The sequence below is a fragment of the Propithecus coquereli genome, unplaced genomic scaffold (genome assembly GCF_000956105.1).
Source record: "Propithecus coquereli isolate 6110/MARCELLA unplaced genomic scaffold, Pcoq_1.0 Scaffold56, whole genome shotgun sequence".
NCBI lineage: Eukaryota > Metazoa > Chordata > Mammalia > Primates > Indriidae > Propithecus > Propithecus coquereli.
In genome coordinates this window covers 6789186-6805742 of record NW_012151507.1, presented here as the reverse complement: position 1 = coordinate 6805742, position 16557 = coordinate 6789186, and the positions used below count along the sequence as shown (strand labels likewise).

Sequence of the window (16557 nt, the reverse complement as noted above, 5' to 3'; positions counted from 1 at the left end):
CGTAAGTATGTGAGATAATGCATGTATTAGCTTGATTTAGCCATTCTACCCACAATATATACATATTTCAAAACATCATCTTGTATGCCATAAATATATACAATTTTTGTCAATTAACACATTGACTGCCACACCGAAAAAAAATTTTTTTTCCTTGGGGCCACAGTGTTTTATTATGAAAGCACAATAAAAACTTTGAAAACAAAATGATCCTTTCTAATTTAATGAAAAATTTGTTATTTTTTATTGTTTTCTGTGCACGAGTTTTATGCAACTTGAAAAATAGTTCTTGCGGCTCGCAAGGTGAAGAAACGTGTGGGTTACGTATGCTTCACAAGGCCCCGGGCTCAAAACTACTGGAGTTAAATACAACTCGGATGGCAGTTAATGTGTTAAAAAAATCTTTTTAATGTCTCTCATTTTCCTAGACTTTGAGATTAACTGAAAATCTTTCCTGAAAGCCCATGGAGGAAATCCACTGAACAGTGGATCCCCCAGTGTCCTCAATTCAGCTGTAATTGTTTCTTTTAAAGAGCCCTATATGTTCTTTTTTTAAAAAAATTGAAAAATCACTTAAAAAAAATCACCTTTCAACAATGTTGAGGCAAGATACACCATCCTGGCCACCCACAGCATAGAGAAAGCCTCCAAGTACTGCCACACCAACACTTGTCCTGCAGGTGCTTGTAGGGGCCACATCGCTGCTCCACTGGTTTGTTTTGGGGTCATATCTATAAAGAACACATCAAGAGCAGAGTTCGTATTACACAAAGGAAGCCTGGCTATGTTTACATAATTCAAACTAAAGGATTTTTTTTTTAAGGGGTTGGGGGTTGTGAGGAGGGGTGTTCAGTAGCCTTCTTTGTTTTCGTTGAGACAGAGTCTCCCTTTGTATCCCTGGGTAGAGTGCAGTGGTGTCACTGTAGCTCACTGCAATCTCCAACTCCTGGGCTCAAAGTGATACTCCTTCTGCCTCAGCCTCCTGGGTAGCCGGAACTACAGGCGAGTGTCAAAATGCCCAGCTGTTTATTTATTTTTTTTTGTTGTTCTTTCTTTTTGGTAGAGATGGGGTCTCACTCTTGCTCAGGCTAGTCTTGAACTCCTGAGCTCAAGCAATCCTCTGTCCTTGGCCTCCCAGAGTGCTAGGATTATAGGCATGAATCACCAGCCCAGCCCAAATCAAAGAATTTGTATGATATGCATGTTTTCCCCTAAGTATGGGCTGATTAATAACTAAAACATATGAAAATCTAGTTTGCTTTTATTTTTTGAAATTCATTTTTACTTAAGTTACCTATGAATATATTTTCTTTTTAAAAAATCAGAATGTTAAAGTCCCCTTTAAGTCCCACCTGAATTCTGGTCTCTTCCCATTTTGATTGGTGTACGCCCTTTAAGACTTTTCAGTAAAATACTTTGAAATGGGTATATATGTATCCACATATATATTTATTTATATGCAAGCATGTTTTTACATAAATAATACCATACGATAGGCATTGCTTTTTCCCTTCAACATATTTTTGAGATCTATGTATGCTAACATAGCTCTAGATTTTTCCTTTGAACTATTTGATTATATTATATGTACAATGCAGTATTTAATCATATTCCTACTGAGTAAACCCCTTAGGCTGTTTCTGATATTTTGCTATTAAAAACAGTGATTACTCTTGTATATTTCTTCTCCTGCAAATGGATAATAAGTAGACTCACTGGGGCAAATAGTATGTTCATTTTTTTTTTCTTTTCTTTTTTTTTTTAATTTCAGCATATTATGGGGGTACAGATGTTTAATTTACGTATGTTGCCCTTGTCCCACCTCCCCCACCAAGTCCGAGTTTCAAGTGTATCCATCCCTCGTATGTTCATTTTTAATTAAAAAAAATGCTCTCAAAATGCTCTTTTTGTAAATATATCAATTTTTTTCAATTTCATTATTTTTTCTTTCATTAATTTTTTTGTTTCGTTGGGTTTTGTTGCTCTTTTTATAACTTCTTGATTTAAAAGCATGATTCATTTTTTCCATCTTTCTTATTTACAAAAGCATATGTTAAAATTCATATAAATTTGCCTCTGAGTACCATCTTAGTTGCATTTTATCCATTTTGATATATATAGGCTTGTTATTAAGTTACAAATATTTAGTCATTTCTTATTTCTTTACTTTAACTCATCAATTTATTTATTTATTTATTTTTATTTCAGCATATTATGGGGGTACAGATGTTTAGGTTACGTATGTTGCCCTCCCCCCCGCCACGTCCGAGTTTCAAATATGTCCATCCTTCGGGTGGTGCGCATTGCACTCTTTGTGTATGCAAATACTCGTCCCCTTCTCCCTCCTCCCCCCTGCCGAACATCCAATAGATGTTATTCTTATATGTGCATTTATGTGTTGATCAGTTAATACCACATCAATTTATTTTTAAATGTGTGTGCACTTGGTTTTTGTTTTGTTTTGTTTTTGTTTTTGTTTTTTTTTACTTCTATGGAACTAATCCCTGTCTTTTTTTTTTTTACCTACACAATCTTTACACCTCTAGAACTTGTTATGCTGCTGGATTTCATAGATGTGTTATAGAAATACCAAGGATCACTGTAAACCAACACAGCCCTACGAAAAAGAGTGTGTGAGAGAGCAAGAAGCGATTAAACCATTAGTTAATGTAGGTTTCCGATGTGCCCAGGCACTGTAATAGATAGATATTAGGGAGAAAGATATTTCAACAATTATAGCACAATGTGATATGGATAAGCATGTTCAAAATATTTACGAAAGAGCAGAGGAACAAGAAACTAACTTCATCTGTATGGTATCAGAGAAGGTTTTGTATAAGAGGTAACATTTGTGTCTTGATGGAAATGTAAGTGTTAAAGGGGCAGAGATATTCCAGGGAAGAAAGAATGGCATGCACACATACACACAGGAAAAGAGGTATAAAGGAAGACAGCATATTCAAGGAACTGCAAGCAATTTGATGAGTTTGAGGTAGCATGTTTAGGGAACGGTGGTGTATCTTGGGAGACATACTGGAAAAATAGGTAGAGATCATATCATAAAGTACCTGTGTGTTATACTAAGTGGTCTAGGGTGCCAGCTAGTGCCACAGATGCAATACTAAAGCAGTAAGTCACATCTGTTTCCTAATTAATATCTCAAATGAAACTATATGAATAGTACAGAAAAAATTTCAAAATTACTTTACTCACCTTTCAACACTATTGAGATAAGAGGATCCATCATGGCCTCCTACTGCATATAACAGGTCATCAAGAACACTGACCCCAACTCCACATCGCCTTTTGCTCATTGAAGCTACCATTCGCCATTCATTGGTCTGGGGATCATATCGTTCAACACTGGAAATGGCATCTCCACTGCACCAACCACCAACTGGGGAAGTTAACAGAAATGGTCAAGAGAATATTCTATAAATATTCAAGAGAATAGAGCATAGAATGTAACACTCACTGCTAACCTCACTGTGACCTAATGCTTAGACTAGCTCTAGAAGTAGTTACTCAAAACACAAAGTAATGGCTTTTACTTATTCCACTCGGATTGCTATAATCTTTAATTTTCTAAATAAGTTAAGTTTTATACTTATTTTACAAAGGTGGGCAATGACACTAATTCGAATAAGATTGTGAGGTAATGTGGTATATAACAGATAGAACACCGAATTTAGTTAAAAAACTGGGGTTTAACTATTGCCTCTACTAGCTGTTTGATCTTAGAGAAATCCTGTAAACTCTCTGAACCATAGTTTCCTCATTTTTAAAATAGTGAATCAAAATTTAAAAAGTGAAATAATACCAATAATGTATAAAAAATTATACATCATGACTAAGGAGGATTTATCCCAGGTATGCAAGGCTGGTTCAATACTGGAAAATCAATTAATGTAAACCATTACATCAACAGGCTAAAGAAGAAAAATCATATGATCCTAACAATAGATGCAGAAAAAGCATCTGACAAAATTCAGTATTCCTTTCTGATAAAAACTCTCAGTAAACTAGGAATAGACAATTTGAGAAAGAATACTACAAAAATCCTACAGCAAGTATCATACTTAACAGGGAGAAACTCGAAGCTTTCCCACTAAGATCAGGAACAGGGCAAGGATATTTCCTCTCACCACTACTTTTCAACATCATACTGGGAGTCCTAGGTAATGTAATAAGACAAGAAAAGGAAATAAAGGGTTTACAATTTGGGAAGAAACAATAATAGCTAGTAGTAATATAGAACAATTATAACAATATGCCGGCATTACTACTCTTGAGCTTTGGGGCCATTATTAAGTAAAATAAGGGTTACTGAACACAAGCACTGCCATATCGTGATAGTCGATCTGATAACTGAAATGGCTACTAAGTGACTAACAGGCAGTTAGTGTATACATCACGGATACATTGGACAAAGGGATGATTCACATCCCAGGCAGGATTCTTATGATTTTTATTACAAAATATTTTGCTTTCTATTTAATCTGAAATCTGTACTGAATTCTAAATTATCCAACATGACATTTAAGATCAGAAAACATTCTGAAGACATTATATTTTTCATAAATGAGTGTTACAGACTGAATGTTTGTGTCCCCTACCCCCAAATTCATGTATTTAAGCCCTAACCCCCAGCTTTGCTGTATTTGGAGATGGGGGCCTCTAAGGAATTAAACAGGGTTAAATGAGGTCATAGTGTGGGGCCCTGATCTAACAGGATTATTGTTCCTATAAGAAGCGACACCATAGAGTACATTCCCTAGTTCGTTTTCTCTCTCTCCCTCTCGTCCCCCAGCTCAGGCCATGAGAGGACACAGTGAGAAGGTAGTCATCCTGGAAGCCAGGAAGACAGCCCTCACCAGAAACTGAATCGGCCAGAACCTTGATCTTGAACTTCCAGTCTCCAGAACTGTGAGAAAATAAATTTCTGTTGTTTAAACCTTCTAGTTTATGGTATTTTGTTACGCTGACTGAGCAGACTATTCAGAAGAACAGTTCCAAACTGAGTTCCATAAAGCTTCTTTGAATGATTCCTAAAAAAGAGTGTGGTTACAGCAGATACACTTCATTTGTTACTCTTCCAAATCATCTCTCTTTCAATCCAAAGTAAGAGCTAGGTTCTGGAGCTTAATAAATGAAGTCTAAGGGTATTGTAACTTCAAAATATTTGAAAACTCCTGGTTTCTAAGGGGTTTCAAGTAATTTCCTGAGCCAGACTGAAAAGGAAAAATGTTTCTAACCTTCTTACAGATAAATTTGAAAGTTCACTTTATTTCAAATCTCAATGTGCTATGAAGTTTTATTTTATTATGCTCTCATTAAATTAGAATATTGAACAAATACTAAATCACAGCAAATTTTGTGTATCTTAATTTGCTCAAATTTGAATTTTGTAATTGTACACATATAAGAAGTTTTAGTATCAGAGAAAGCATCCTAAATTCTAAAATAAAGCTTGGCTAGAAATGTAAGGGCTTATAATATTTGAGAACAATCAAATAAACTAATCATTAGATCTCAGGCACAGTTTTATAACAGAGGCATTAAAACCTCTGGATTACATGGCTCCAAATCAAATAAATAACACTTTATAAAAGATGCTCTTCAATACTAAAGAAAAAAATAGGCCTTTAGGAAACCAAACTTTCCCTGTGGCTCAGGGAAGCAATAAAAGGAAAATGTTGGCCGGGCGCGGTGGCTCACACCTGTAATCCTAGCACTCTGGGAGGCCGAAGCGGGCAGATTGTTTGAGCTCAGGAGTTCGAGACCAGCCTGAGCAAGAGCGAGACCCCGTCTCTACCAAAAAAAATAGAAAGAAATTAATCAGACAGCTAAAAATATATAGAAAAAAAATTAGCTGGGAATGGTGGCATGTGCCTGTAGTCCCAGCTACTCGGGAGGCTGAGGCAGGAGGATCGCTTGAGCCCAGGAGTTTGAGGTTGCTGTGCGCTATGATGACACCACAGCACTCTAGCCTGGGCAAGACAGTGAGACTCTGTCTCAAAAAAAAAAAAAAAACAAGGGAAAATGTTCATTCTGCTGCCTTGTGGTGATTTTACATGCATTATGATTTTCAAGGCACGAAGTCATGACACAACTGGGTATTATGGACTGAATTGTGTCTCCTCAAAAGTGACATGTTGAAGCCAAACCCTCAATGTGACTTTAAGGAGGTCATAAGAATGGGGCCCTAATCCAATGGAACTGGTATCCTTATAAGAGGAACAGATACCAGAGAGCTCTCTCTTTCCTTGGATGTGCACAGAGAAAAGGCCATGTGAGGATACAGGAGGCAGTACCCTCTGCAAGCCAAGAAGAGAGGCCTCACTAGAAACCAGTCCTGCTGATACCTTCATCTTGGATTTCCAGCCTTGACCGGAACAGTGAGAAAATAAATTTCTGTTGTTTAAGTCACCCAGGCTAGGACATTTTGTTATGGCAGCCCAAGCTGACTAATACACTGGGACTGGAACAGAACTAGTCAAGTTATTATCATAGCTGAGTAGTGTACTATACTTAGCATAATAAAACATGCAAAGTCCCTATCCTGGGAACTCACAAATTGAGTTAAGCAATGTACCTAAGGAAAAATAGTGTAGAAAAGTGGACATAGGGTTTTATATGTGTGAGATGTTGACTCTAGAAAGAATTATTTCAGACCAGATTTGGTCAAAAAGTGTTACCCTAAAGAAGGCAACTTTCAGAAAGTATCTAGAATACAGTTCATTGAGCTGTGAACACTAAAAAAAAAAAAAAAATCTCAGAAACACAAAATTGATAAGCATCAAAAAGCCCAATGAAAAATAAGAGGAAAGCCCGAAATAAAGATATCAATAGGAGCAAAATGCTGCTGAGTCAAAAACTACTGAGATTATAGATTTGACTTTAGGCTTCCAGCATTTATTTCCACAGAAGGATGAATGAAGTAAGGAAGACTCAATTTCCCAAGGTTAAGTGAGCATTGGTGACTTGGCATCCCCAAGATAATGAAAACAAAATTGTAATAAAAACCAAAGCAAACTGAAGATTAAGTTTTAAGTAGAGACAAATGGGCAGGGATCTAATTTTACGTCAGTGAACAGTATCATTTGAGGAATAGAAATCAGCTTTAGGTAACATAAAAATATTAAGAAATAAGAGAAAATCAATTCCAGTGGTAAAGAAAAAGAATAGCTTTTCTTTACAAATGAAAATGGATACTTTAATAGTGAAGAAAGGTGATAACTTTTCTTTATATTCCTGTGTTAACCAAAATTTCTATATTCCATGTCTATTCACTATAGTCAGAAAACAAAAAGTGTTATTTAAAAATAAGTTATCTTTCATATATAAAGTGACATTCATAATTCGCTATTGTTGCTGGCATGTTCATTATGGTTTTTTTCCATTAATTGTGATGGGTCAATGCTAATTTCTCACCAGCATTCCTCAGGATTCAATCATTCTTCATTGAGTGCCTACTCTGATAAGATTTCTACACAATCTGGAAACTATAAAGATAAATTAGAAATGGTCCTTGACCTCAAGTAGTTAACAATATAGTGAAGGAATCAGATAACAGATCAGCAATATGCAATTATGAGATCAATAACAGAAGTTTGAGATCACGAAACTGATCCAAATTTAACTGTCTGCTAAAGATGGCAAAACGTGGCTTCATTAATATCATGATCTAATCAAAAGAGGCAAATGAGGTTTTAGTTAAGAAAAGGGTCACACATTGAAAACATGTCCCCCAACAATATATAACGTCATACTGGGGAGTATGATAGAAATTAGCAGCATCAAGACGACAGTTGTTGAATAACTCAAGTGAAGTTACAATTAAATTTCTATTTAAAGGGAGCTACATTATTGTCTCTCAGTATTCCGAAAGGTGTTATGTTGTCTCGTTCTACTAGACTGGTACCCTCTCTGAATCTAGAAAGGACCCTGGAACTGAACTGTACTTTCTGTACACCTATTCGGCTTAGCCTCTAGCTTGTGATTTCAGGGAGGCTCTCTTCTGTACCATTTTCCCCAGAGTCCCCATTACCTTCTCCCCTTCCTTAATCTAGTTCTTAATCATTGCCAGAATATTCTGAAGTTGATAAAGAACAGTAGTATATTATCATCCCTACTCCAGTCACTAAAACTGACAGCCAAATAAGACAGTTAACAGATCGCCATAATAATGGTCATACAAGTGAAGCATCTCTTCCCAAAATGCCGGGGACCAGAAATGTTTCAGGTTTTGTCTTTTTTCAGATTTTAGAAAATCTGCATTATACTCCAGTCAAGCATCCCAAATCTGAAAATCTGAAATCTGAAATGCTCCAATGGGCATCTCCTTTCAACGTCATGTTGGTGCTCAAAAAGTTTTAGATTTTGGAGCATTTAGGATTTCAGATTGTTGGATCTAAGGTGCTCACCCTGTACCACCACAGAGACGACCTTACTACTAGAATTCCTGAAACAACATGACATCATGAAACCACAGGTACCAAATATTAGACTTTGCAGTCTTCTAATTTTAAAAAATAGACAATGGACTTTCAAAATTGGGAAACAGAAACTCTGATGTAATTTATAGCATTCCTGCTTATATGGGAAGCTAGCATAACAAACTACTTTTATATATAAAAGACTCTTAAAATGTAATTTATCTAACTTAGCCATCAAAGCTAATAAAATTTTATATAGGCTTCCTTGTGAACTAGATCCAACAATGAATTTATTCACAAACCTTTGACTATAGATTGGTACGTAAGGGTGAGGATATAAATGTGTACAGGTGTGGGCATGCGACTGTCTGTGTGAACCCACATAAGTACATGAACATGTACATGAGCATGCATATATAGGATGAAAATAACAGGAATAAATAAAAACGATGATAGAAATTATAAATCTATTACTAACAATAAGTAAGACATTAAGATACTGAAGTATGGGAGAATTCAGTGCATGATGAATTAATAAGTTTGAAATCTAAAATAAGAATGAAATAAATACTCCCAAAAGAGAAGGAAAAAAGCACAATGAGGATTAGAAAGAAAAAGAAAATTTTTATCAATTTTCTTTTCAAGCAAATGTTGCAATCTTCTATATAAAGAAAATTAAATGAAAAAATTTAGCAAGAGGGAACTAAAAAAAAAAAAATTACCAAATTTTTCTTCTTAAAATACAGGGGAAAATTTATTCCTACATTTTAAGAGAAAATTAAATTGGAGAGAGAAAAAATAGGCAAGTGGTTAAGATGATGGGAAAGGCAACTAAGCCTCAGAGATTGCGTGAAATTCTCTGATGAAACGGAACAGAATACCTCACATATCAAAATGGGACAACAGAATCAGAGGATGCCCTTATCTAAGAAGTATGGAATTACTGAAAATTGGAAGCTTAAATACTAAGACTACATCGGGTCCCAGCTAGCTCCATGAATTAGGATTTGAAAAAAATTTGAAGAGAATGAACTAGTAAGAAGTTCTACGCAACAGTGAGAAAGTGGTTAGTTAGGTGAACAAGAGGGCTGACTTTACATGGACAGAACTGAAAACACATAAAATTGAAAGATCTCAAAGATTCAGGAGCATAATCCTAGCACTCTGGGAGGCTGAGGCAGGAGGATTGCTTGAGTTCAGGAGTTCGAGACCAGCCTGAGCAACAGCGAGACCCCATCTCTACTATAAATAGAAAGAAATTAGCCAAAACAACTAAAAATAGAAAAAATTAGCCGGGCACGGTGGCGCATGCCTGTAGTCCCAGCTACCCGGGAGGCTGAGGCAAGAGGATCACTTGAGCCCAGGAGTGTGAGGTTGCTGTGAGCTAGGCTGACGCCATGGCACTCACTCTAGCCCAGGCAACAGAGTGAGACTCTATCTCAAAAAAAAAAAAAAAAAAAAAATTTAGGAGCAGAAAGCAGGAGCATAATAATACAGCAGGTTGTCTTGGGCTGAACCTGGGCTCACAGGAGAGCCAGGAAAAAGTATAACTGTTTAATGTAGGATAATGTTTTTTGACAACTCCATGTAATTATGAGGGGATTTGCACATTGGTATTTAAATTTTAATGCATGTGACACATTTAAACAAAACATCTACTACAGGAAATTTTTGGATTTATGTAAAAATAGAGCACTCTTTTGGAGAATACCAGTGTTGGATCATGGATTAAGAGAAAAGCTACAAGCCGGGCGCGTGGCTCACGCCTGTAATCCTAGCACTCTGGGAGGCCAAGGCGGGCAGATTGTTTGAGCTCAGGAGTTCGAAACCAGCCTGAGCAAGAGCAAGACCCCGTCTCTACTAAAAATAGAAAGAAATTAATTGGACAACTAAAAATATATAGAAAAAAAAAATTAGCTGGGCATGGGTCCCAGCTACTCGGGAGGCTGAGGCAGAAGGATTGCTTGAGCCCAGGAGTTTGAGGTTGCTGTGAGCTAGGATGATGCCATGGCACTCTAGCCCGGGCAAGACAGTGAGACTCTGTCTTAAAAAAAAAAAAAGAGACAAGCTACATGTTGACTTAGTATTTGTTTCTTATGACAGTAGATATCACAATTCCCCAAAGGATTATTCAAATGAGAATTTCTTGAACGGGAAAACATTTGGTTTAGTCACAGTATATTAAGTTCCAAACCTGTGGCCAGGCATGGTTGCTCACCCCTGTAATCCCAGCACTTTGAGGGGCTGAGGTAGAGGATCACTTGAGGCCAGGGGTTCAAGACTAGCCTGGGCAACATAGTGAGATCCCATCTCCACAAAAAATTGAAAAAAAAAAGACCCAAACCTGCAAAGAGTACTTCTCCACATCGAATAGGTTTCCGTGGTCTTGTCCTTGGTCCTTGCATTAATGGTCGTTCTTGAGGCAATAGGAGGTAGTTTTTAGCCTCATCTACCAAGTCTCTGTAGAAAAAAATTGTGCCTTTATTCCAAATGTCTAAATAACATTGTTAGTTCCTGTACAAATTATGAGATTAAAAAAACAAAAAAACATTGTTAGTCAAGTCCCAATATGGTTTAGGAATATATAGGTTGGCAAAGGGGAGCAAGCATAAATTAAAACAAATCATGAATGTTAGCCAATATTAAAATTGGCACAAACATGAAAGCAATGATGCCAATCACACTATGCACTGTGAATCGCCTGGTATTTCCACCATGACTTCGTATCTCAGTGAAAATTTAGCCTAAAGCTCAACATGCTTAGAGCTAATGATAACTTATGAAAAACTAAAAATTACAACCCCATTACCTTCCTGCAGAGTTATTACTTTCTAATGAGTTTTATTAGCTTCTGCAGAACACTGGCAAAGTAGCACATCGGCCAGGGCACTAGATATTTGCTAGATTAATTAAAGTAATAAAACTGGGTCAAAAATCAGATTGCTAAAGACAAATACTTTACTGTCACCAATTTGCTATCTGGTACCATATGAATGGTTTACTCTCAACAAGTCCAGTGAGACAAACAAAATATTTTTCTGTCTAGTTAAGGTACTTGTAGAGAAGAACCTAGTAATTACACTTGTTAAATACAATATCCTAATACAAATTCTTTGTGTACATACTTATTTCACTTGAATCCTTCAAGAGATTCAGTGCCTGATTAGTGCAAATTCAATCTGTTACTCTGCTCCCCCCCGACTCTCAAAGTGTTTCCCAATCTAACCTCTATTTTCATTCCTCTTGTTATTTACGCTACAAAGAGTAATTTATTCCTGCTAGACTAGTCCTAGGTATTACCTAATAATGCACTTTCCAGTATAAGGCTTTGCTACGGCCCCTTCTGAATTTATCTATCTTAAAAACAAAAACAAAAAAACCAAGCTGATGATCAAGAGCTTTTTCTAGCTTCCCATACTTAAAGACAAAGGCTTTGATCTCCTAAGAGCTAGTAAGTCATTCAAGGGTTTCTAGAAAGAGTACTATAGAGCTTTAATACTTAGCAAGCCCACAAAATTAATAGTAATAACAACACTTATAGCTATGTGCTAGTCCTTTTTTAAGTGCTTAATATATATTAACTCATTTAATCCTCACAACGACTTTATGGAATGAGCACTATTATCATCTCCATTTCATAGAGGGAGCAATTGCAGCACAAAGAGGTTAAAGTAACTTGCCTAAGGTCATACAACTAGTAAATGGTGAGGCTAGGATATCAGGAAAAGTCTTCTTTAGTAAGTGACTTCATAAATACCCTTACTTTGTGCATCAGAATCAGTATGATCTGATTTACAGTTAATGAAGGAAGGGCACCTATGTACTGTTTCTTCAGATTTCAGCATGCCTAATTCATATGGTTGTCCTTTCTGCTATTGCATATATTTAGGGGAATTAATTGTTATTTGTTTGTGTTTTAAATTTAAAAGACAAACATCTAAAACCCCCTCTAGCCTCTCCTGTTAAAGGAACTGGCTTCAGTGTATAGAAGAAATGCAAGTGAATTTATGTGTTCTACCTCTGTTCTAGAATAAGGGATAATGCCAAATTTCTTTAATTACCAAGGGAGGCCTAAAGTATAGTTTAAGGAGTTCTGAGTACTGATTTGCTCTTTCACTATAATTGGGGCATCCTGGGGAAAAATGGCTAAAAACGCCAGATAGTTTCAGATTTGAACCTAAATCTTAAAATATGTCAAATTGGGAAAGTAATTTATTAAATTTTATATATATTTCAGAGACAGCCTAGTAAAACAGGGGTTTTTCTCCCCTTTGTAAAAGCAGTTAGAGTTTCTTTTGTCAAAAAACATCTGGAAACTGCTTCACCTAGCTCTGGTGGAAATCTTTCCACAGCTACTTCAGGAGGTGGTAGATCTTTAACTATCTATAATCTTAGAAAGCAAGGCTAGTCCTGCTCCCCAACTAGACATGTAATGGAATGAAAAAGTACTCACTAACAAAGTTGACAGCATTAGTCAATTTATCTCGAGAAAAAAATATTAGCAGGGAACTGACTCTTCAAATTCAAGCTTGCATTAAAATCTTCGAACTATATCTCTTTAATGCCACTTCTACACCAGTAAGCCCCACATGTAAAAAAACCAATGGAATGCAAAACTGGAAGTTCAGTCCTCTCTTCTTCCTTCTCCTCCGCTTGGCCCTAGCCCAGCAGAAAAACCTGTTAAATAGTGCCTTAGTTTCAGCACTAGGAAATACAATATTTCGGAAGCAATACAAATACGGAAATCAAGAGAAAATAGGCATGATTAGTTGTTGCTTTTTTCCCATCCAGGCTCATGCATACCTGCATTCTTCATCACTTTTGATGAGGGGATCAGAGCCTACTGTGCCCACCAGGAACTTGGGACTAAGCAAAGGCAAACGAACATGCTGCAGCACCTATGAGAAATAAACACCATTGAAGGCATGAGCTCCCATCTGCAAGATGTTTAAAGAGAATACATGACCCATGCTCCCCTACTGTGCTTCCCATTGTTTTGGGATCTATTTGAATACCATAAATAAGGAAGAAGGAGGGAAAGCATAAACACTAAAACTAAATTAAATTTATTCTAACCATCAATGCAGTAATGCAGAATAATCAAAAAATAAAAAGCATACTAATTTCATTTTAGAATGCTACTTTAAGCTTTCAGCAATATAAGTGCTTCTATAACTAGTCTCAAATTAATTAACAATCCAGAAGAATATACTGTCAAATTGCTAAAAACAATGGTCATAATAACCAGAATGGGTCTTAAACATTTCACTCAGTGACCACATATGCCCCAGTTCATCTCTTTACTCATCAAAGTGTGGTAGAACTTCCAAGTTATAGGGAAGGGAAACATGTGGTAGGATTTCCAAACCACAGGGAAAGAAGTATCCTTGCTTTCTTTTGTTCATTTTATAAGTCTTGAATTGTGCTATAGCTCAAATGTAGAATTGGTCCAAAATAGAGGGGAAGCAAAGGAACAAAAAGTCCACAATAATAAGCAGTCAAAATGCTTCTAAACCCTTATTTCCTTGATTATTTGGAAAGATGAACTTTCTTACACTTCCTAAAAGAGAGTGATAATTGTTTCATTTTTGCAAGACAAACGTGTATTATTTAATCGAGCACAGAGCAGTTTCTTAGAGAAGCGTTTCTATCATTACCTGGGGTAACTGAGGACGTCTTTCTTGAATACTGTATTTGACCCAGGCCATCACTGCATTGAACACTTGCTCCTCGCTGCGAACGTTTAGCTCATCACTGGATATTATATCGATGAGTTGATTGGCTGGAAGTAACATGAACTCTTCACTCTCCATTACCTATTCAAGGTTAGGTAGGAAGGAGAAAAGAAAAACACCTGTGATTACATTTATTGTCTCCATGTCTTTCTTCAGGGTTATGGAGCAAAGCTCTATTCCACAGTGGAACTGAAGTTTAAAACAGAAGAACAGAAAAGTTTAAAAAGAGAACAAAGGAAAGCCCAGAGGACACAAAATTTAGCAAACAGAATCATTTGTGATTCAAGCAATTTAAGAAAAATGACTATTCTTAAAAATAAAGGATTGAAATAAAAGTTTATATCCAAAATAAGCCAAATTCACTTCAAATTATAACTCCAGAAATATGAGAGGCATATAAAGAGTCAGGAAAAGCGTTCAGAGGAAGATTAGTTGTTGAAAGGGCAGTGTCTAGGGCAGAAACATCAAGGGGTCAGTTTAAAAAAAGAATGAGGGTGTCAGCAATTTTGCAAGCAAGAATGAATATAATGAGGAGATAATTAGACCAACGAAAGCTTCTGAGGACCAAACCACTCTGATATATATGCCAGTGAGAAACTACAAACACACCAATAATTTATCTTTACCCAAGGCTAGGGAACTGTCTGTCAAAAGGGAGATGAAATGGCCGTACGGATCTTACCTTGCTGTGCAGGCCAGCCACGAATTCCAAGACCTTGTAAGCCTACACATCAGCATGTAGTGTAAAAAGGACAGGGTGCACTGTTGCCCTTCACTGGGTTTGCTCTACTACTCAGGAGATTGTGCTACATGGGATATCTTTTAGCACAGGCAGGATATGGTTAAGAACTCATATTCCTAGCGTCTATCTCTAATGTAGATGATGGGTTCTCTTGGGACTGAGTCATTCTCACATTCATCAAAAAAGAATATTTAACAGGATATGAGACAGGCCATAAAAACAATTTAAATATTTGATTAAGACTGTTTTCCTCAAGTACGTTAGGAAAAACTGCAAATCTCAAAAGAAAACAGTTAAAGGCCATTAAGGCCAGTTATACTTACAGTAGAACTACTAATGAGCACTTCGATTTTTATGGCACAAGTCTTCACATCATCTGAGAGACTTTCTGAGGTTCAGGAAATTAAATAGTGACCTTTAAGTTTTAGCTGAGGTTGCTTAGTCAGGTAACGTGGTAATCAGAATGGTTGCATTTTACTTTGTGTGGTAGGGTTGTCAGATTTAGCAAATAAAAATACAAGACATACTAAAAATTATTTGTTGTTTACCTGTAGTCTAAATTTAATTGGGTGCCCTGTATTTTACCTGTCGACCCTATGTTGGGTGACCATAAAGTCCAGAGCCAAATTTGGGGCCTACCTCAATTAAGTGTGATGGTCTTCACAGCATGCAAAATTGTAGCTATGGCTGCATCTTTCCTATACCTTATTTTCCGTTCTCTCTGAATTCTTCATGTAAGGACAAGTATGGTATCATTTATCTTTGTGAAGTGCCTTAACATTCTTTTTAGATCTTGTCAGAGTATAAATTTTTTCCCAAGATAGTGATTATAAGCCAAATGTTATATAAATATCAATGATCACCAAGTTTAAAGTTTATGAATAAACTACAAAGACATGAACAACTCACTTAATGGAAACATGACATGGCAGGAAGACATGAAAATGTGTGTGAGAAAACATTTGTTTGGCACTATGAGCAAAGAGGAAAAATAATAAGTCTGGCTAAAATGCCACTTCCCCTTTATCCAACACCAACAAAAAGATATTAATGACATACCATTAGGGCAAATCTAGCACTGAAGTCTATCCTTGAACCAAACAACAAGTTTAAGAAAATAATGCTTCAAAGTATCTGCTCCTAAATAAGAGTTTAGAGGAGATCTGAACTTTAAGCCATATGCTATTACGGTAATCGGCTTACTTTTAGTTTCTTCAGATGATTGCAGATGCTATTTGAAGAATGAATAAAGCTGAAAACAAACAAGAATGAATAAGCAAAGTCATCTGGAGTTAACAGAAGTATGTGGTAAACTTAGTGCTGTTGAGTTTAAAGACAATTTTAAAATTTATGTTTATGGGCAAGAGTAAAACTGTATGAAGTAAATTAGGTCTAATGAAATAGTAGGAAATTAAACATACATTTGATTAAGTTAAAAACAATCTAAATTAGTGGCAAGTGATCCTCCTGCCCCAGCCTCCCCAGTAGCTGGGACTACAGGTGCACACCATCACGCCCAGCTAATTTTTCTATTTTTTATAAAGAGTTGGTAAACTTAGTGCTGTTGAGTTTAAAGACAATTTTAAAATTTATGTTTATGGGCAAGAGTAAAACTGTATGAAGTAAATTAGGTCTAATGAAA

At 36.3% G+C, this 16557-nt stretch overlaps 1 protein-coding gene across 1 annotated transcript in view; it reads right to left on the bottom strand.

Annotated features, from left to right (window-relative positions):
• Nucleotides 1-16557, bottom strand: part of KLHL20 (kelch-like family member 20) — a 59403-nt gene that overhangs the window by 20468 nt on the left and 22378 nt on the right. The window contains exons 4-8 of the mRNA XM_012657722.1: nucleotides 14096-14254; nucleotides 13242-13336; nucleotides 10783-10898; nucleotides 3214-3397; nucleotides 588-731 (exon numbers count right to left, since the gene is read on the bottom strand). Of these exons, the coding sequence (XP_012513176.1) occupies nucleotides 588-731; nucleotides 3214-3397; nucleotides 10783-10898; nucleotides 13242-13336; nucleotides 14096-14254 (698 nt within the window). The remainder of the gene's footprint in view (nucleotides 1-587; nucleotides 732-3213; nucleotides 3398-10782; nucleotides 10899-13241; nucleotides 13337-14095; nucleotides 14255-16557) is intronic.